This window comes from Chenopodium album, chromosome 17, assembly GCF_948465745.1.
Source record: "Chenopodium album chromosome 17, dcCheAlbu1.1, whole genome shotgun sequence".
In the NCBI taxonomy this organism is placed as follows: domain Eukaryota; kingdom Viridiplantae; phylum Streptophyta; class Magnoliopsida; order Caryophyllales; family Amaranthaceae; genus Chenopodium; species Chenopodium album.
This window is the reverse complement of record NC_137850.1, coordinates 6,830,336-6,852,384: the sequence shown is the minus strand read 5'-3', so window position 1 is coordinate 6,852,384 and position 22,049 is coordinate 6,830,336. Positions and strand designations below refer to the sequence as shown.

Here is a 22,049-nt window from a genome sequence, read left to right as displayed (position 1 = left end):
ACGGCACGGCCCCCACCCCGGCACGGCCCATGTTTACTCCAAACTATTAATGCTCAAATTCTGTTAACTTTACTTAAAAAAAAATTGCATCATAACTTCCACTAAGCAAATTCAATAACTTCCACTATTATATTTACAGATATTAATAAATAATATTATAGTAATAAAAAAAATAAAACATACTATTAATATATCCCGTGCTTTAGCACGGGTACGTCCTAGTACTAAAAATAATTATATAATTAGTCATAGAAAATCACACTATTAATTAATCAAATCAAAGATTACCACAATAAACAAGTATTAGTTGCGTTGGGGTTTGGGCCACTTCAATTATTCTCCAAACCCAATGTACTGTATTGGCTTTCCTTTAACTATTCAACCAAATAAAATAAATCCCATCACATCGAATTTCATACTTTATATTATAAAAATAAAAATTTATACGAATACTCCTTCTCTTAGTAAAGTCAAAACTCCAAATACTATTATTTATTTATAAATATTATTAATATTATTATTATTATTAACCTTCTCTCTCTTCCTCTATCTCCCTTTCATGGCCGCCAAACTCCATCCTCTCTTTCTCTCTCTAAAAACCCTTCAATCTCTTTTCATGGCGTCTCTCTCTTTCACCTGATCTGCATTTTTGCTCTCTCCTCTTCTCGTCGTTATTCTGGGTTTTTTTCGTCGCTTTTAGAAATGGTGGGTAGCAAATGGAGGAAGGCTAAATTAGCGTTGGGTTGCGTCCAACTCCCTCGCACCCTTGATGACGAGAATAATAGCAATTCATCTTCTTCCGCCACCGTACTCGCCGCCGTTAACGGCGGTCATCGCCGGCAATTCTCCGACGCCGTGATTTCTCTCTCCTCTTCCACCGCCTCCGTTGCTGCCGATTGCCGCCCTTCTTCTCCTATCACTCCTACTCCTTCCTCTTCCGGGCTCCGCTTCTCTCGCAGCTCCTCCAAATCTTCGAAATCTTCTAAGGTTCGATTTCTGTTCGTAAATAATTGTTATCGTAATTATTATTTTGATTGATTTTTTAATTGGATTGAATTTTTGTCAGTGTTTGTTTATTTTATTTTATGTGAAATTGTTCGTCTGGGTTTCTGCTATAATGGTTAAATTTTTTAAATTTAATGTTTTTTTGTTAATTTTTTTGGGTTTTTTTTTAATTGTTATTTTAATGTAATTTGTAAAATGCAATTGAATTTATTAAAAAAGGGTAATAATGGGATATACTGTGAAGGAATCTGAATAGTGGGGGAAAGATGGGGCTTTATTGTCGTTGCTGTTGTTGTTGTTGTTATCAAGTGGTAAGTGGATTGTGGGGAAAATAAAGTAGAGTGGGTGAGATTGTACAACTTTAGGGACCATCACTACTACCCCTATGGTTCATTTGTAAAAGGAAAACCAATACTAGCTCTGTCGTGCTACTCCATTTGCTTTTTCACGGTCTCATGTAATGCGATGGGCTTACATGACCCATTACTCCCTCCGTTTTTGTATAAATGCTATCACTTGTATTTGTGCGTATTTTAGTTTGACGACATTTTGTGGGTGTGGGCTAGTGGGGTAGGATGAATAGTATTATACGGAGTAATATAAAAGTGGGCAAGTGGACTATGAAAAGTAGTACTCTGTATTATAATATAGATAAACTTGTATTTTCTCTATAATGTAAATTTGGGGCAAGAGTAGTATTAATGTATTGTATCGATGACTGAATAAAGCAAGCGACGCATTTATTTAGAATTAAATGGCGTAAATTCTTTCTTTGGTGCATTTAACAAAAGTTTATGTAGTATATATTTCAAATTATACATTGAAACACATCGAACAAGATGGAAAATACATCTAAGAAGTGGAACAGCTAATAAAAGAATTAAGGGAGTAAATTATTCAACTTTTTTTCCCTCAAGGGAAAGTGCTTTGCATGGTCAGCAGCTGTGGCCATTTTCACCCCATTTCTTCACCCTTTTTTTTTTCTCCCTCCTTTTGATGAATTTCTTATTTAGATAAAAAGCCTGTTGACCGTTGATTGTGAGGTTTCTTTCAATCGGTATGAGCCTAAAACTCCTCAAAGTTGTCAAATGGGGTACTTAAGGTTATTTTTGATAAAAAAAATAAATTAATGGAGGTAAAGGAGAAAACAGTAGTTTTCTCTTTCTTCATGATTTTCCACTTCTTTTGATGGGTGGGGCTCATCGTCTCCCTAATGTTTGCCTTGAAAGCTTCATAATTATGACTGGTGAGAGAGTTGCTTGATCACTTTTGCTTTTGCAAAAAATAAAAATAAAAGTCTTCCCCACTTGGCATTGTTCTTTAGTTTTAATTATATCCTTCATCCTTTTGGCAGCCTAACATTGACTTTTTTTTTATATGGTTTTCTTTTTTCTTGGTTAGATAATTAGATTCAATATGAAGGTATTTATTTGATTCTTCCTTGCAGAGTTCTACTTTGACATTTTATCTGACTGGTTGTTGGTTCTTGACCGATCTTTTTTGTTGTTTATTCTCCTCTTTTCTTGATTTGAAGAGATAATTATTATTAGGGGAAGCAGATGTGGCTCGTATTTCCATAAAAGATATTTTGCAATATTTTTATTGATGGGCTGTTTTGTAATTTGACCATTAAAATCAATCTATTAACTTGAAGTTATTTGGCTCTGCCCTAAACTTTTTATTTTTTATTTATTATTATTATTTTTTATTTTTTTGCATTTCACTTTTGATTTGATTGAGAATGGACAATCTGTAAATTTATTACCATACCTGGTATTTTATTTAGATAATGAAAGGGAAAAAAAAAAAAGAAAGACAAGACAAAAGACTTGAATCTATCGGTTTATCCCCTTTTGAAATCTTTGCGGTCAGATTCAAATGTATTTTGGTTCAGTTGCTAAAAGTTGATTATTATCTTTATTAAATGTATTGATTATTAGGATATAAAAGTCTTAGTCGTATTTCAGATTATTTGAAGCAGCTTTTTTCAAAAATTATTTTTTGCATTATTTTCATGTTCTAATTTATTTGGAGGTCCTTTTCAGTATATATCTCATTATGACTTGTAACCAATGGCATATGTTGCTGGGCAATGTTGAAAATTTCAATTCCTTCTTAATGATTAGTTAGCTTGTCTCCTTTTCAAAGGTAACAGGCTCGAATAGGTTTCCCAGTTTTGGAATTTTGCTAGTTGTTTGCATTAATTGATTTTTGGGTCATTTTCCAACACCTACAAATATAGTACGAAGTTGTGTACCCCATTAAATGTTTTGCCCTTTAGGATAAGGCGGTGGGATTGATTATTTTTGTAGTCATGTTAATTCGTATCTCACTTACATTGCATATTGTAAGGAAATATCTTCAAATTACAATCCATATGTTTGGGTATTAATATGCATATTGGTTTGGGCCACTAAGCTACAAGTGATATTTGTGAGATCTTTATACCCACTGCATTGCTACATAGTAGAAAGGATACACCCATCCTTTTCATATTAGTTGACTTCATATGACTTCTGTTTTCAAACTAAAATTATGGGTCTCTCTTCTATGTTATTGTAAAATTCTGTATAATATTTTAACGATTAATCTAACAAGATTGTTTTTTATTTTATTAATTCATAAAGTTAACGGTTAAATAATAATACTATTAATTATATGCTTAAGAAATCCATTGTACCCTATTAGCAATATTTTTGTCAAAGTTAATTAGTAGAATGTGATTTAAGTATCTTGTCTAATTTTGCGTGCCTGTTTACTTGTAGACAGAATGATATTGTTTTCATGGTCGGTAAGTTCTAATTTTTGGGCAATCTACTGACCCCAAATGTCACCTGGCTGTCATATATATTAATCAAGCACAATGTGTATTCTCCATTCCAGGATTCTATGCATTTATGTCTATTATTTTTCTGCTTCAGAGTTAGTCTAAGTGGAATAGATTATCTTTCATTGTATAGCTAGAAATAAGTGACTAAATGATGCTGAGGGCAGCTGAGGCCAAACTGGGAAGAAGCTGAAGAACCGATGTTCAATCTCAAATGAATGTTCATGGCTCCAATTATTATAGTCATCTGTCTTTGGGCAATCTTGACATTAAGTTCTGAAACTGGGAGTCCTAGATGACTGGAACATGCTATGAAGTAATCAGTGGCCTTCATACTTGTAAATTTTGATACTTGGGTGTCAAAATTATTTAAAGCTTGCAGGAATTAATTAGGTGCATGTATCTTGCTCTTAGGCCTCTGTATTGAACTTGTTGTCTATAATTGACAATTTTGCCAATGCTTTTGCTATGACGAGAATTTGAAAAGGTGAAACTATGATTTCTGGCCTCAGCTGTGTAAGTAAGACTGCAAGAGTTTTTTATATTCTGGTTAAAATCTGTGGGGTTGGAAGTGATGATGCTGGTTTTCTAGATTGCATTTAGATTGCATAGATACTCCACTGGGAATTCTTGGGTATATTGAATGAGGATGTTAGTAAGCACCGAATTTTTTTTGTTTGTTTGTTTTTTAAATTTTAATTTAAAATTTTTACTTGTCTTCCCATATCTTGCAACCGAAATGATTGAATTCAATTAATCATACTGAAAAGGCATAAGCTGGGTGGAAATATAGTACTCTTTTTATAGGTTTCTCTCCTCCCTTTACTGTTTTTCTTTTTTTTTTTTTTTAATATTTGCCCAAGATTATTAAAGCTCTATGTAGAACTTTTCTTCTTAACTTTTATTGTTTCATTACTGCAGAAGACCTGTGCAATATGCCTGAGCACTGTGATCCCAGGCCAGGGCCATGCTATTTTTACCGCTGAGTGCTCACACTCATTTCACTTTAACTGCATCACGTCTAACGTGAAGCATGGCAATCACATTTGCCCGATCTGCAGAGCAAAGTGGACAGAAATTCCTTCCCAAGGTCAGACTTCTGAAGCTCTCCATGGAAAGCTGAGAGCTAACTCAATCAATGGGAACAGAGACTATCCAATGGTAGCTGCTCTGCAGCAGCTTCCCCTTCCTCAACCAGATTTTAATCAGAACATCTCCCCCTCGTACCGGGTTGCTGAACCTGCTATGTTCGATGATGATGACCTCATAGATGAACAGCATACATTTAGGGAACAATTTGCTTATAATGCTTCTGATGACAGCTCTATGAGAAGGGTAGAGATAAAGACATGTCCTGAAGTTTCTTCCATTGCTAAGTTAGCATCTTATGATAATTTCTCAGTTCTGATACACCTGAAGGCTCCTGTTGCTGAAATAAGCTATTATGGTGCCAGCTCGCCATCTCATAATTCTCGTGCTCCAGTTGATCTGGTTACTGTACTGGATGTGAGCGGCAGCATGGCAGGTACCAAGCTTGCATTACTTAAACGTGCTATGGGATTTGTGATACATCACCTTGGTCCTCATGATAGGCTCTCAGTTATAGTATTTTCCTCTTCAGCCCGCCGTCTTTTTCCCCTTAAAAGGATGACTGACAATGGTAGAAATCAGGCTCTCCAAGCAGTTAATTCCCTTTCTTCTAATGGTGGAACTAATATCGCTGAAGGTCTCAAGAAGGGTGCTAAGGTTATGTTAGAGCGGAAGTGTAAAAACCCGGTTAGCAGTATGATCCTTTTATCTGATGGGCAGGATACATATACGGTCAATGCTCCTGCTGGTGCACAATCTAGGACAGACTACAAGTCGCTCCTTCCAAATTTTATCCAACAGAATTCAGGAACTAGCTTTCAGATACCAGTGCATACGTTTGGGTTTGGTTCAGATCATGATTCTGTTTCAATGCATTCCATCTCCGAGGGTTCTGGAGGCACATTCTCCTTTATAGAGACTGAGTGTGTGATTCAAGATGCTTTTGCCCAGTGCATGGGAGGTTTGCTGAGTGTGGTTGTACAAGAGCTAGAATTGAAACTTAACTGTGTATACCCTAATTTGAAGCTTGGGTCAATCAAAGCTGGAAGCTACCACACTCGACTGTTGGATGGTGCAAGAACAGGTTACATAAATGTTGGAGATTTGTATGCTGAAGAAGAAAGGGATTTTCTTGTGACTATGAATATTCCTCAGGCATCTGTGAGTGAGATGCCATTGCTGAAAGTTAGCTGCACTTATAAGGACCCAATCACAAAAGAGGTGACACATTTAGATGAAGTTGAAGGTGTCAAGATCAATAGGCCAGAGAGAGCAGAGCATGTACAGGTTTCCATGGAGGTGGATAAGCAGCGTAACAGGCTAAAAGCAGCAGATGCTATGTCGGAGGCTAGATCTGCTGCTGAAAATAGTGATTTGGCGGGTGCAGTGTCTATCCTTGAGAGCTGTCGGCAAACATTGTCAGACAGTGTATCAGCAAAAGACCCCTTGTGTGTGGGACTTCTAAATGAACTAAAGGAGATGAAGGAGAGGATGTCTACCCGCCAGGTGTACGAGGCATCTGGAAGGGCATATGTTTTGTCTGGACTGAGTTCACATTCGTGGCAAAGGGCAACTGTAAGAGTCGATTCCACAAGCAGCACCAATCTTTCTCAAGCTTACCAAACCTCATTCATGGCTGATATGATCTCTCGCTCCCAGACAATGGTGATTCCTAACATGCCGCCTTCTCCTCCTGTGAGGCCTCCTCGATCACTCTCTGGCCGTCCAAGTCCTAGGTAATTTGCAATCTTAGTAAAATTTTGAGATTGCTCGTTCCAAAATATAATCTACATATTCTACCTTATTTTTTTTAAAAAATTAATCCTCTAGATTTTAGCTTTGTTTAGAAAGCCGGGGCGAGGATAGGGAGAGGAAGGTAATTTTGTAAATGACTAATAATAATGGGAGAAAGAGAGATAGTTTTGAAGAAAATTTTGGGTGGGAAGGGTATAGGTGGTAATTGGATTTTTTTTTTTTTTTTTTTTTTTTTTTTTTTTTTTATTTAATTTTGGTTTTTTTGGTTCTTTAATCGGGTAAATTTTTGTTGGGTGTTTTTTGTACATAAGTGATAAAAGAGAGAAAGCAATGTGTTTCTCCATGGGAAGAAGGGGTATAGCCTTGCAAGTGTAATTTGCTGTTTTTTAATATTGGAGACTTTAAATTCTTGGCAAAGTGAATTAAATTATTCACTCTTGATTCTTTCCTTATTGCCCATATTTGCTCGATGCCTTGACTTGTCTATTATGTTTCTCTTACGAATAACACAACTTCGACCAATATTTATTGGTACACTGAGGTGTATATTAAAATTTGCACAAATTAGTAGAAATTGTGTATAGGTCTAGGTAACTCGTTTAAAAATATCACTGTCATGATCATTGCAAAATCATGTACGATACTTGTACATTGCTGTATATGGCTATTATGGCCATGATCTAAATCTCCAACATTTACCCTGTAATTTTCCCGTCATGACTGCAGCCTGAGTGGCTATCGGCCAAAAATTATCATGAGAGCGCCACTATCTAATAGTGGCGTTGATATGATGTTGCTGGAAGACAATTTCACAATTGTCCCATTTCAGGTATAAAATGTCTGATCTACATGGCTACATCTCCCATGTTTTCTATTGTTGACGCTATACCTTGCCACCACCATCGAAGCTCTACACACTCTACAACCGCCCCCTGTTCTTGTGCTGAACTAATTTTATTAGAACACCAAAGAGTGACCTTGTACAAAGGTGAGGGATATAATGGCCTACCTTAACTTTTGAGCCTAATCCTACCTCAAGTGATTTTATGGAGTAATAAAAATAGTGGTGCACTTGTTAGATTCTATTAGGATTCCCTCAGAAAAACAGCACCACAATATTCGTCTTGCCTCGCACTAGCACATACGCATTTTAGGTAAAAATTATCATGTCTCCCCTTAATCAAGAATCCTTTGCGGCCAGCCTGATAAAAGCCACCATCATAAAAAGACGTCTATCCTAAAAAAGTACTCTGTAATTCTTTTGTTTCTATTTACTTAAAAACACACCTTTTTAAGCAAGTTATTTGAGGAAGACAATAGAGAAGGTAAACACAATTTTTTTAAAAAATATCTGAACCACCGATGAGATAAAAGGGTTAAGTAGTTACTGTTTTAAATTTTTTTAACACTTTGATCATTTACCATTGTTCCTCAATTGGCATGCTGGAAAGATGTGCTGCAACTATTAATATCATAGGAAGTATAATTTAGTGGGTTGCCCTAGCTGTTATTTATTTTAAGCTGCTGATGTCGTCAACAATCTAATTAGATAATCGTTAACAATATCTAAAAATAGATATTCTGCAAATCACTATTCCATGTACAAATCATTATTTGATGCTCTTCAATCCGTTAATATTATAGGAGTGTCCATTGCAAGGTATGGGACTTAAGTCTCACATAGGTCATATGGGGGGATAATTTGGGGTTTATATAGGACAATGAGCTCTCCTCCCATTGAGTTAGCTTGGAGATGACTTTCTTATTGTCCTGTATCAATGATATCTGAGCCGACCTCGGAGCTGTGGCCAATGGAGTTGATGGCCTGGAGGAAGTTAGCCATGACAAACGAGGACTTTACCAATGAGGACATTTTATGCTCACAATCGTCAATTGCAAGCCTAACATAGTAACACCTAATGACAATAAACCCTTTACCAAATTCAACCTAAGCTAGTTATGATTAGCAAAAATTAGGTTATAATTGGACTTTTCATCTCACAATCGCCAATTGCAAGCCAAACATAGTAACATCTAATGACAACTCATGGCACACTTATAAAAAAAATTGGGACTTAGCTAGGTATCGTTTTTGACACGAATATGTGTCTAAATACAATAAACAATTACTTCGTATTATCCTCTGTACTCGTATGAAATTTTTTATGTTTCAGCGACAAGTGTTCAGTATATACTCTATATAGATCAAATAATTATGACGAATGGAAGCGTACGTGCGAGTAACGTAGCATTTGCGAGTTGTCAACTGACTAATGGACATAGGAGAATATAAAAACATGTGTTATTAAGGCACTTTTCAAATTGTTGGTAAAAAGTGGCTTTGTGGAGCATAATGCAAAAAGATGAGTATTATCTTCAATTTACTGTTTTAGAATATAATTGAAATGAACCTTAAAGAATATTGGTATAATACCAATCCCTTACAAAAATCCTCTCAACCCCCTTTAAAAAAAAAAAATTAAAAGGTAAAATTCAAATAAAAGAAAGGTTATAAAAAAAAAAAAAGAAAAAGTTGATGATTAGACAAGAGAATCCTTGGCTGCTTTGACCTTTTCATGGGCTTCATTATCTTGTACACCCACATTCTTCACTGTTGATAATGGCAAATTTTCTTTATCTTTTATCTGCAACATCAACATGCCATTCACAATGCCGTTAGTATTCCTTCCTCTCATTATGTCTTAGACTTGAAATGTATTTACCATTTCTCCAATTAAAAAAAAAAAAAAGAAAAATTGTCAATTACTATCGCATATTAATACCTCTTTGGCAATTACTAGAATTAAAAAATTTGCTTAACCATGGGTTAGTGAGTATTTTATTTTTTTTTGGTCTTTTAAATGTTTAACTAAGGGTTAAACGTGAGTTAAGGAGAAAAAAGTGATTTCATATATGGCGTATAGTGGAGTCTGGTAGTAAAATAAAAATTTTAAATTTTTGTATGGTAGTAATTCACAAGATTTTTAATTCGCAGTAATAATTTTCAAAATGTCCATAATATGCGTTAGTAATTGTCAAATTTTTCTAAAAAAAAAATATCTGAATACGGGAAATATAGAACATAATTTTCAACTCTTGCATTTAATTTACAACAAATGGTTTTTACTACGTGGAATTTTCTATGTCCATGAAAAATCTTTGATCTTTCTGTTCTTTCCGTTAGGTTTTAACATGCATTGACACATATTTAGAAACTTAATAGTGGCATGAGAATGTTAAAAAAGAGATTATCAGAACTACTACAAGGGTCTAGTGATAGAGTATAAAACATATTTCTAGGCCTCAATCAAAAACTTCTGGTTGAGGCCCAGAAATATGTTTTATACTCTATCAAGCTCCATATGAAGGTAATGATAAACTTGTCATTGGAGATGGTTCGAGCTTAGCCATCTCAAACATTGGTTCTACTTCTCTATTTCATATGATTTGAAATACATGAAGTCATCATATGCTGACACACAGAGGATTTTTTTTTTAGTGAAAAGAATGCAACCTTATTAATCAATAGAAAATTCTATTCAAATAAGTTGTATTTTTGCATGTATAAACAGACTATGTTATACTGTAATTAGAAGGAAAAGAGGAAAATGGAAGAACTAAAAATGCTGCCCAACTCTAAGGGAATAAGTTGTTTGGTTTAGGAAAGGGAATAATTATATAACACTTGAAAAAAGTAGGGAAAAAAAGGTGAAAAGTAGTACTAATCACAATCAAAAGGGAGAATCAAATTTTCAAAAAATTCAAATACAAAAGTTATATCTTTTACAATTGTGAAAGTAGTATGAATTGAAAGAGGAATTACTTTAATTTGTTAGTAAAGTTGAAATAAAGCAAGAACATAAATAAAGATGAAAAAGGTTGATAAATTTACCTGGGAAGCTGTAGTTAAATCCCCAACAGGAACTTTCTTTTTACTCTCATTGGTACAAAAATATGAGTAGAGTCCCATCCCAAATACAGCTATTGTTATTCCAATTATATTTCTCTCTGTAAATGGATCATGTAATAATGTATAACCAAATCCAAGTACTAAGCATGTCTTCAAATGTCCTAATACTTGGTATGTTACTGGTGATGTCTTTCCTATCACCAGGAATGTGCTGAAGTTCACTGACACCGCGATTAGGCATGATAACACGATAAATCCCTGCTCATTTAGTACACTATATATTAGATAAGATCATAGGAAGAATGAAGTAAAGTTTGTACTGTTAGATTAACTGCTGGTCGCGATTTTCTGTGTTCAGATTATTTTGCACATACTGCTAATACTTCAATTTATGGATATAACTCCGTGTTGTATTTTACACTTATAGCCATATTTAAGTAATGCATACAACTCTGTATTAGCAGTATGTACTAAAGTTTGTACTGTTAGATTAACTGCTAGTTACGATTTTCTGTGTTTCGATTATTTGTACAGACTGCATTACTTCAGTCTGTACAAATATAGCTGTATGAAAGTAATGCTTACACGATAAGAGGAACGGATGAAACTCCATCAAGTGAAGAAGTGGTAATTTTATTTTTAACTTACCACGACAAGAGGGGAGTACTTGAAGGCAAAGACACTTTGCTTGGTGAGGAACTTATCAACCATAGGACCAAAGACGAATAGGACAGCTGCTTGGAATGGTGCTGATTGATACAGCAGTTGTGTCGACGAAACATTAAGTCTTTTCTGTATGGTGTTAGTCAGCTAAATAGTAATTTGGTTAAGGAATTCATGAATTATGTCATCAAACTGTATAACTAAATTTTCTGATTGCTGATTTCTAGACAAACATAATAATATTGTAAGTACTAATGAAAGGAACCGAGGCTAAATAGAGAATCAAGGATACAATTTGACCAACGCATGTTGTGATTATGGCTAGAGCAGAAAGAACTGTGCCAACAAAATTGAGCTGCAGGTCGGTGATAGAAGCTATCCCGACTCCCACCAGCAACACGAACAGAGAAAACTTGATCTTTCGACTGTAAAATTTGAAGACAACGCGTGTTTCATCAATAAAACCAGCAGTATAAACAGATTTTCTAGCATGTTTAGGCCTTGTCCTGACATTTTTTTATTGAACTGAACGTATTTTGTACAGATATTAAAACTTATTCCAATAAAAAGTTAATTTTATCAATCTAGTGGCAATATTGTAAATAAGTTAGTTTCGAAGATAAAAGTGAATGGTAGTGTAGTAGTAGTAGAGTATGAATGTAAAACCTGAAATGTTTGTTAAGGAAAATGGTTTCCAAGAGGACAGTAAAAGGTATGATGGCAAGCTTCGTCATTTGGTAGAATCCAATGGAGTTGAAGCCAAGGCTCAAGTTAAGAAGTCCAATGGAAACTCCATTCAGGATGCCAAACATAACTACAGTCTTCATGTCCACTGATTTCGTCTCGAAAAAATTGAGGCGTTGTGCCAAATGAAGGGTACAATATGTTACCATCAAGTGCCAACTTGTGAGTGTTGTCGCTGCAAATACGAACATACATTCACATACACATGTTATTAAATCATCTAACTCGAGTAAAAATTCAGTTTTATTCTTTATACGAATAATATTACAAAACCGTACTCCAAATTATGGTTAGTCTTTATGTGTCAATTCAATTAATTTCTAATTGTTAAATACTAATCCAACATATTATAAAAACTATTAAATTACCATTTTTATCCTAAATAATAGACCACATTTTAAACACTACGGAGTATTTCCTAATATTGTATTTCTTAAATTAAAAGTTAGAAATGTTTTTCTATTGTTGGCTAATCATTGTTGTTGTTGGTTGAACTGTTGCCATGCTCAACCACCATAGCTGGTGAAGCCTACTATTCAAAGGTCAGCCATGCTTATAAATTTTTTTTTATGTGCTAACCAAACAATGATTTGTTTCAAAGCAAAGATTCATTTGCTATAGAACTATAGAAGTAGGGACAATTATGTTTCCTTTAGAAAGGTCAATTTATTAGTATTACAATTATTGGGTCAATCCAATGAATTAATATAGGTTTAAAATTCAATTTTATTTAACACTTAATATTTAAAAATTCAATAACATACATTGCTGTTCTTTATGGCTCCATCGATTTTTAATCTTTTTTTTTTCTTTTGACAAGATTTTTAGTCCATATTTGACTTACTTTCACAATTTAACTTTAACTATGAAGTATCAATAAAACAAAGAGAGGGTAATTATATTTATAAAAAGTACAAAAGAAATAAAAATATAAGTCAACGGATAAAGCATAATAATCTTCTTTTTAAAAAAAGAGAAAAAGCTTAAGGTTGAAAAAAGAAGAGAAAAAAGACGTACCAAAGTGGAAGCCAAGATTACTCATCAAGGCCTTGTTGCAAATAACAATAGAAACTGATGATGCCACTGATAGAAACAATGCTCCTACCACTCCTACTTGGAACTCCCATTTCTCTCCCATTTTCCCACTCTTTCTTTATTCCTTAATTACCTGTTAATTAAATCATCAAATTCAATTTAATAAAGTAATATACAATCACAACGAGCACATGCACGGCTACATTAAATAATCAAAAAGTTAATTATTTTTTTAAGGGTAATATAAAGAATCTTTAAAAAACACCTTCTTTATAAGAGAAATTCCTAATGTATCAGATAAAATAAATCAAAATTGCAGGCGTACAATTTTGTTTAATGGAGATGACATACATAGTACTCTATACATCTTACAAAATAAAGAAAATCCGAAAATGGTTTTTTTTTTTTCCTTCCATTTACCATATACTCTACCAATGCAAGGTATAAAAACATGGCTAAAATGATGCCAAAACAGGTACTATGTACTGTGTACACCTAGCTACTTGATGAGCATTGTCAGTGAATACATTGTATTCATAATCGTGCAGCGCATGTTGTTTGTAGTGTACATGCACCTACGTGTGTCACATATCATCAATTCATCATCATGTAAAATAACAAGACTTTGCATATTTCTTTGATTAAGGAAGACTTTTAAATAGCTACAAAAATGATAAAACCATGGTAGTTATACTTATAAATTAAAACCTTTGAATTTTGTGACCAATTCTCTTTAACCTTTAACTAGTTATGAAATTCTTATATTTGAAGAATTGACCATCTATTTGATTTTTTGTTAGGATAGTATTGAGCTAATGTTGAAATTAGTTGTTTAGAGGTATAATCATAGTTCAGAAAGAATCATAGCAAATCGCATAGAATCGTACCAAGATCAAGTAGGATCACACATAATTGTTGTAGGATTGTATGAAATCATATAGAATTAGAGAACATGATCAATTAGGATTGTATAACCTACTATTTTCTAATAAAATGAACCCAATAGCAATCAACTCAAACGATGAAATTTTATGACTATTTTGTGCACTACTTGATCTATGGGGATGTGTAGAATATAATAATGACTTAAAAATTATTATAACTACTGTAAAATCATCCTTACAGTAAATATGTGGTAAGGAACAATAAAAAAAAAACATGTAGTAAAGTTAACATAAAGTATAAACATTCATACTTCTTTTTTCTAGTAGAGAAAAGGATCAGAGAATGAAGGAAGAGATGAGTTTATACTTACTTGTTAAAGGGTGTGCAGGTGTAACAGAGAGTCAAAGACACTTTAATTTAAGAAGATTTATTTACAATTGCCTTTTTTTTTTCACCGTAGTCATCCAAATTACCTCCACCAATGATATCTTGAACGTGACCAATAAGCTAAAATTTGAATGTAGATCAAATCAAATGAAGAGATTTTCTTAATTAAACTCTCTGTAGCTTAAAAACCTTCTCTTAAAGTTTGTATGTATGTGATATTGCTTTGAAATGAGAGAGAAAGAGAAGAATGAATAATAATGAGAAAGAAGTGTTAGGAAGATCATATACATGATTTATCTTGGGATTGAAGGAAAGGTGGGTTGTTAGTCCTTCTAAACACATCGTTTTCAAGTGTATTTCTCTTGTTGTTATGTAGTATATATAACTAATTTACTAGTATAATACATTATTAATATTATAGTTCTTGTTAATTAACATCTAGAAATAGAATGTGAGCGACACCAAATTGATTAAAATACGTGAACAAGTTAAATTGTGCGGCCATTGAATTACAGAAATATTGACTTTGAACCCAAGCAAGTACTCGTACGTCACTACGTCCATGTTTTATTATGGTGCATGGAATGTGTTTTATATGCCATAATAATTACTCGTATTTTAATTTTTTCAATTTTTATTAATATTTTTAGATGACTTAGCATGGTATATGCAACATTGCTACCCAATTATCTAGCCAAAATACCTTCACAATCAATTAATTAAAATTACTAATATGATTAATGAAATATCGAAGCAAACATATATACTCATATAATTCTCACTGTTATAATGGTTGGAGTTATTCTTCAAAAAAAAAAAAAAATGTTAAGAGTTATATTGGCATAAGAAGACAAACACATTTTGTGTGCGGTTGACCACACCATATAACCGCTTGTAAAATAACAATTTAACCCTATAACATTGACCGAGTAACCTGTATAACATTGTTGAAGTAACTCTTGTAACATTGACTAAATAAACCCGTATAGTATTAACAAACTAACCCATGCGAATATGTGATGATTGGCCACACGTGTGACCAACCACATAAGAAGCTTTTTATATATAAGACGATTAAATACGAAAGCGCCAATATTTCCTAATAAAAATAAAAAAATGACATCATAATATACTCTCGCAACCCCTGTTACATTTAAAATGGCCTTTCCCGTAAAACAAAAAGTTTTTTTTTTTTTTTTTTTTTGAAATCAAAATGGCCCATTATATATATTTATATTCTATTCAATCTAGAAATTAAAAACAAATGAAGATCTCAAGATCAGACTATCTAGTATGGAGTATTATACTATTGAATTATATACATGTTATAGTTTAATTTATAATTTTTTTTATTATAATTATGATTTACATTTGGGTGATTTGATCAAGTTCCATATTTAAATCATTGCTATTCCAAAAAAAAAAAAAAAAAAAAAAAAAAAAAAAAAATTGCTATTCATAGCACTTTATAGACCCAAAAAAAGTAAGTCTTATAGCATACTTAAACAAACTATTAAAAGGATACGGGTAGGATTGTAGGAAGAGCAATAGAGCATGTATCAAGTACGGTTGAGGCATGTACACAATTTCTATAAATATTTTTTTTAATGATGAGTGAGACCTTAGCTAATCAGACTTTAAGGTTCACTATTTCTTAGTCCAATATATTCGGGTCAGGCACCTGAAAAAGGTGCATACATAATTAAATGTTGAGGTGTATGTAACATACTTCATATGAAATTAATAATTTAACCTCTATCAACCTAATAAAAATAATTGGGTGAAAATGTGAGAATGGAAGTCAATTTTTAGTTGAGATGTTAATTAATTTAAGGGCATAATAGTAAGAAAGATTAAACATGTAGTCCTCCTAATTCCTATAAAGATGCTTGGAACACAAGCTCGAGAAGGTAAGATGACCATTTCTAATGCCATCCAATATTGTTGTTGTATATATCTGCTAAAATAAGCAACCAACATAAATAGTAGGCAACAAACTAATTTTAATTAATTGTTTAGTTTTGGTGGAATGTTCACCTTCAGTTTCACTCCAAACTATTAATTAGTCACCATGTGTTTTTTACTTGTTCATTTTGCACCACACACACTTTCAATTATGAATGTCATTTATTTTATTTATTCTTGTCAATAATACTTATCAAATATCTTAGGTGGTTTTAAGAGTTATGAAGTACATAAATTTATAAAATTTCATCAATTTAATACATATCTTGCTTAAATTGTCTACAGAAGAAATAATCATGTTTGTATTTATGTGGGATCGAAGATATAGGTAATCTTAATCATTCAAAATTTTTTTTAACAAATGCTTAAACAGAGTTTAATACAAATTAGAAAGGAAAAAAAATATACTACCTCCGTTAAATGTTATGTTCAACTTTGGAATATTATATATCTCACAAATAATACCCTAAAGTTGCACATAACATTTACCGGAGGTAGTACAAGAACAAAGCTGTTAGCGAATCAATTTGTTACCTTTGTGTCCCCAGAAAAAGTGAGCCATTAGGGAATCAATTTTTGAAGCAATTGAATGAGAATTTCCAAACATACATTTGAGAATTTGGGAAGCCATTGCTATTAGAACCGAGTTGGTCAAATAACAACCGTTTAATTTTGCAATATAAGCTATGGAACTAAAAGCAATGACCTATTTTTCAATATTATTACTTGAAGAAGGTTGTGAAAGTCGTATAACAATAAATAGAAGGGTATGAAGAATGCTTGATACACAACGATTGTACCTTAGCTAAAAGGAGATTTCTATTTGATTCATTTGTTATTTTTTTTATGTTAGATGTAAATCTCTTTATAAGTGGCGATTGGCGAATATATCCCTGCAATAAATCTAGTGAATGTTAGGTTAGTAAGCCATATTGGTTCAAATGCACTTCAGGATATAGAGCTGGCGAACGTGTCGTATTGTGTTTTATTCGTTTTCAAAGTTGAATGGGTTGGAACTTGGAAAACCTCAACACTAACCCGCCCAACTAATAAATGTATCATGTCATATTGACATGTTTGATCAACGGGTCGAAAACCTTTGATACTAACCACTATTTCGTGTCATGTTGTATTATATAATAAAATAATGTTAACCTTGTACAACAGATATTTCATTAATTCCATAAATTTTGGTTATTTTTTTCTCAGGTTGGTTAAGCCATGTTAGTTTTGTGTTAGAATCTGAACACTAACTCGACCTGTATAATTAAATGTGTCATGTCAAATTGACCCGTTAAATTAATCATGTCGTAAGACACTAATCTCTTAATACTAACCAACATTTTCATGTTCGGTTCGTATCATGTTATGTATCGTATCGGCTATTGCTAGCTCAACTACCATAATTATGCAATACTTGTATATTAAATAATGATAGAAATATTTGCCATTACCTGCCTTTTAATAAATTTAGTCAACTAACTAGTATTAATGTTATTCATTCAATTATTATCCAATAACTACCAAAATTAAAATTTTTGTTTGTTCTCCCACATATGACCACCTCGATCATTATATTTCACAAATTAAACACTAAATATTCTTAACAAAAAAAAAAAAAAAAAAACAAACCATAAGGATTTGTTTTCAATTTACAACAAATCAAAAAAAAAAAAAAAAGTTAATATGTAATTACATAAGAAACTCATTTTGAGCCTTGGTAGGAATTAGTATCATCATCAGGATTAACATCACAAGTAGGTGTGGTATAAAAAAAAGGACCAACAACATATTTGGTCATACCCCTAAACATAACCGAAGGCTGCCTTAGTTTAACTCCTGTATTTCCTTGTCCAAAATCTGTTGGTATATTGCATGATTTATCTGGGCATGATACTAATCTCACTATACAATCTTTTGGGTTCAAATTCTTGCGATGTTTCACCTTGTCTACCACCATGTTGAACTCACCATCATCATCCGTCGCGTCGCTGTCGTAGAATGCTAGTCCCTTGCCCTCATCTAAACATGTTATTGATACTCTAGCACCTGTTAATTGGAAGATTGAACTTCATGTTAATTTAATCATACAACCGATGGATTTTTCATTGATTTATTTTTGTATTTATTTATTGATTAAATGTCATCACCAATTAATTTAATTTGAGAAGATAATAAGGACATATATATTCTATATATAGAATAAATTATGAATTTAAACATGCATGTAAAAATACTTAGCTTACACGCTATGAATTCAACATGTACGTTGACTTTGAAATCAACTATCCATATCATCCTATTCAAAATCACGTTTTTCTTCGATATTCAAAATATATACTCATATGTTTTTAATCTGTCACTAATCAATAATTATTTTTATTGGTATAACTAAGTTCCATACAACTCAAAATAATACTCTTAATCTTTCTTATTTTGAATTGCTATGGACTAGAGGGGATAATTAGGATAACATACCTATTTCGTACAATAATTATTGTATACTTTGTATATTATACTCCATTAAATTTATCTTGATTAAATTTCATCCTCAATTTTGTTTTGATTTAGAGAGAGATCGAGTAAACATACATGTCTATATTGACTATATAAGACATTTATGATAGGGAAATTCCCTCTTTCTCATATTGAGAAACAAAATTTGTTACTCATGGAGACATTTTGGTGAATAAATCAACAACTTTTTCATTATTATGGGCTCCACAATTGAATAAAGTTGAATAAAGTTGTTGGTTTATTTACGAAAATGCTATGTGAGAAACAAATTTTGTTTCTCATCATGAGAAAATGAGGCAACCCCTGATATACAAAGTAATAAAATTGAAGTCCGAGTACATTAAAACAAACATAAAAATGTATAAGACGTACCTTTAATTGGTTTTCCACCTTCAGCCCATGCATTCCAATCTCCAGAGCAATCTTGGCATTTAACTATGCCACCCACATGAAATTTCTCTGTTTCATCATTTGTTGCTTCTATTGCTTTGAGGCTGCATCCCAACATTATCACCACCATTACCCACCCTACTACGCTCATCATCGCCACCCTCGCCGCCATCTTTCTATCTCTCCCTTGACTTTTTTCGACTTGTTGACTAAATAAAGATGGTTAATGAAGTGTCATACGAGCCTAATTGTCATGACAAGTTTTATAGAATGTTAGTGGAAGGGTAGACGTGCTTCCCATAACTCCATTACTATCCTCAAAACATTATTGTCAACCATTGCATGCACGTCTATTATTCCATTTGATGATTTAATTGGCTGATTTATTCTTCTATATATTATTGGCTAGAAACATGTGTTGATGCCTTTGACTTTATTACATTTTTTATATTGATATGTGAAATGAATTTTGTATCATTTTTTGGTTTACCTTTGATAGTAAAAGCTCCTACAACCGTCAATCATGTATAGAGACAATAGAGTTGCGAGATAGCTTACACTAAGGCAGTTTTTAAAAGAGTTAGGGCCTATAATGATTTTTTGAAGTGAACTGAACTGAACTGTTTGGAACTGAACTTAATTGAACTGAATATTTTATGAGAGAAAGAAATTAGGATTTGAACTGAACTGAAATTAAGCTGAAGAGAACAGGTTCTTACTAAGGTGTTTGTGTTGGAAGTTCTTGAAGTAAAAACAAAGAAACTTACAATATTTATTCTTTTTTTACTGTTGAGATTTAATGGCTATTGGGATCCCATGATTTATTTGGAGCAAGTTCATGTTGTGTATTCCCTCCGTGTTTTAATAAATTTGTTATACTTTCCATCACATAATTTTAGGCAATTTAATTGACTTAAATAAAATAAACCGGCAGACTTATCTAGGCCTATCATATACATTTACGACACCAAAATACTTAAAAGTTCATTCCATCGGTCTTCCTTGTGCATTCCCCATCCTGAGGTTGCTTAGTATCTTCTAGAATCTTGCTACTTCAAAACCAGGCATACTTGACAGTGGGCTATTTCAAAATAGACATTTACTAACTTCACCCCATTTTACATTAATATTAATAGAATAATCATCTCCCTCCATTGTCATGGACTCACTCGATTCCCCAATCCAAAATTTAGTAGAGGACGATAAGACTTCATCAAAATTTCCATTCTATAGATTTGCTTCAATAATAAGAGAGGATTTTAGTGGCACAACAACCGCCGATCTAGATAGTGCTACCCCCCAGTATTCCCTAGTTGTGCCGGATCTTCTTGATTCCTCTGAAAAAGTACAATTCGATAGTAAGCTCTGTTTGTATCAGGATGTACTGTCATAGTTGTTATATTGAGCGATGAGACTCCCATAGACCTTGGGATGAACACCAACATGTCCATTCTTCAAAAATTCTATATTTGCTTGTACGGCTTCTGAAAACACGGTGTAATGGATAGCTGCAAAACACCGTTCACCTAAAACAACTAAAGATGTTGGTTGTCAAGGCATAAGGAATTATAATCATGAGATTTCCAATCCCATTCCACACAACCTCTAATGCACAAATGATTTTCAACATCGTCAATGTCGATTTTCATTTTCAAGGAATCACAATCGCCATAAACTAGAGAGTCATCTAGCACATGTAAAGTTTTGCTATGTACCGATAATACAAAAGCATCATTTGCTTCTCTTTTGAAGACATCAATTGTATAAGCAGAAGATGATACTTCAATAAAACCATAAACTTGCATATCTTTAAACTCTTCTCGACCTATGAAAACAGAAAATATCTCTATTGAAAGAGATGCAAATGGTTTATTTTGATGTGCACGCAAAAACCTGAAGAAACAGGAAAACACACACTATGAGACCAATCACAAAAAATACATAAAACCATCAAATTGCACAAAAGCTCATACGTGATACTATTATTTAAAACCGTATCTTTGTGCGTGGTTTTCTTTTTTTTTTTTTTTATATTTTTTTTTTTATTTTTGAAGAACCAATAATTAAACAATCACTTCGTATGATCTCGAACTTATTGTTCCGTGTATGCATACTTACCCGAGGCTAGAAGAGAATTCATATCTGTCAAAACACCATTAGTATTCTTAATAAATCCTTTGACCCACCCCCCCCCCCCCCCCCCCCCCTTTTGTTAAATTTAAGAAATCGCTTGATTCCTAAAATTATGAATAAGTCATTTAGTAATAACCAAAACAAGCAAAACCACTCTCTCAAGGGGTGCCTACATAACAAGGGTCCAACTTAGAAGAAAGCCAAACATATCCAACGCAACAAATTTCAATAACTAAAAACAAGGAAGAACTGCATACCAAGGGAGCCTAAGATTTGATGACGCTTCAGGAACACAAGCCTAAATACAGAAGGGCAGTTTAGGGAAATCAATATCAGAGCCATGCATAATAGTAAATAAGAAACAATAATATGACGAGCATTAAATTAGTGTGGTAGTGTTGGGAATTGATTTCCTTAGATGTATTACTGTATGAACAAGTATATATATACTACTTAATGAGAGATTAGGGCCGATAACATTAGCCCATTAGCTATACAATATTAGGCTTAACACCCCCCCTCAAGTTGGAGCATGCAAATCACAAATGCCCTACTTGCCAAGTAAATATAGAAATTGGTTTTAGCTTAATGTCTTAGTGAAAATATCCGCTAGTTGATCTGCTGTCTTCACATACGACAGACTAATAACCCCTTCCTGAATCTCTTCCCTAATATAATGGCATCAACCTCAATATGCTTAGTGCATTCATGGAAGACCGAAAACTGCGCAATATATAACGCTGA

The 22,049-nt window shown here is 33.1% G+C and overlaps 3 protein-coding genes across 3 annotated transcripts; 1 reads left to right on the top strand and 2 right to left on the bottom strand.

Moving 5' to 3' along the window:
- Positions 1–524: 524 nt before the first annotated feature.
- On the top strand, positions 525–7,145 carry LOC145589456 (E3 ubiquitin-protein ligase WAV3-like). Its single transcript, XM_081646029.1, has 2 exons — positions 525–987; positions 4,754–7,145. Exons 1-2 carry the CDS (start codon positions 703–705, stop codon positions 6,659–6,661), a joined length of 2,193 nt encoding a protein of 730 aa, XP_081502155.1. The 5' UTR covers positions 525–702; the 3' UTR covers positions 6,662–7,145.
- A 1,824-nt stretch (positions 7,146–8,969) lies between these two features.
- On the bottom strand, positions 8,970–14,529 carry LOC145587523 (UDP-xylose transporter 1-like). Its single transcript, XM_081644261.1, has 7 exons — positions 14,284–14,529; positions 13,011–13,161; positions 11,916–12,168; positions 11,542–11,674; positions 11,235–11,396; positions 10,569–10,844; positions 8,970–9,321 (listed from the first exon to the last, which is right to left on the bottom strand). Exons 2-7 carry the CDS (start codon positions 13,129–13,131, stop codon positions 9,217–9,219), a joined length of 1,050 nt encoding a protein of 349 aa, XP_081500387.1. The 5' UTR covers positions 13,132–13,161; positions 14,284–14,529; the 3' UTR covers positions 8,970–9,216.
- A 3,235-nt stretch (positions 14,530–17,764) lies between these two features.
- Positions 17,765–19,367, bottom strand: LOC145587522 (proline-rich protein 1-like). The gene is made up of 2 exons (XM_081644260.1): positions 19,155–19,367; positions 17,765–18,314 (listed from the first exon to the last, which is right to left on the bottom strand). Exons 1-2 carry the CDS (start codon positions 19,342–19,344, stop codon positions 17,971–17,973), a joined length of 534 nt encoding a protein of 177 aa, XP_081500386.1. The 5' UTR covers positions 19,345–19,367; the 3' UTR covers positions 17,765–17,970.
- Between the last annotated feature and the right edge of the window lie 2,682 nt (positions 19,368–22,049).

Coding starts and splice junctions, on each gene's coding strand:
- LOC145589456 (XM_081646029.1), top strand. CDS start 703: ATGGTGGGTAGCAAATGGAGGAAGGCTAAATTAGCGTTGGGTTGCGTC. Junction 988..4,753: donor AATCTTCGAAATCTTCTAAG/GTTCGATTTCTG, acceptor TCATTACTGCAG/AAGACCTGTGCAATATGCCT.
- LOC145587523 (XM_081644261.1), bottom strand. CDS start 13,131: ATGGGAGAGAAATGGGAGTTCCAAGTAGGAGTGGTAGGAGCATTGTTT. Junction 11,675..11,915: donor TTCCTTAACAAACATTTCAG/GTTTTACATTCA, acceptor CAAATTTTACAG/TCGAAAGATCAAGTTTTCTC. Junction 11,397..11,541: donor CAACATGCGTTGGTCAAATT/GTATCCTTGATT, acceptor ATTACTATTTAG/CTGACTAACACCATACAGAA.
- LOC145587522 (XM_081644260.1), bottom strand. CDS start 19,344: ATGGCGGCGAGGGTGGCGATGATGAGCGTAGTAGGGTGGGTAATGGTG. Junction 18,315..19,154: donor AGGTGGAAAACCAATTAAAG/GTACGTCTTATA, acceptor TCCAATTAACAG/GTGCTAGAGTATCAATAACA.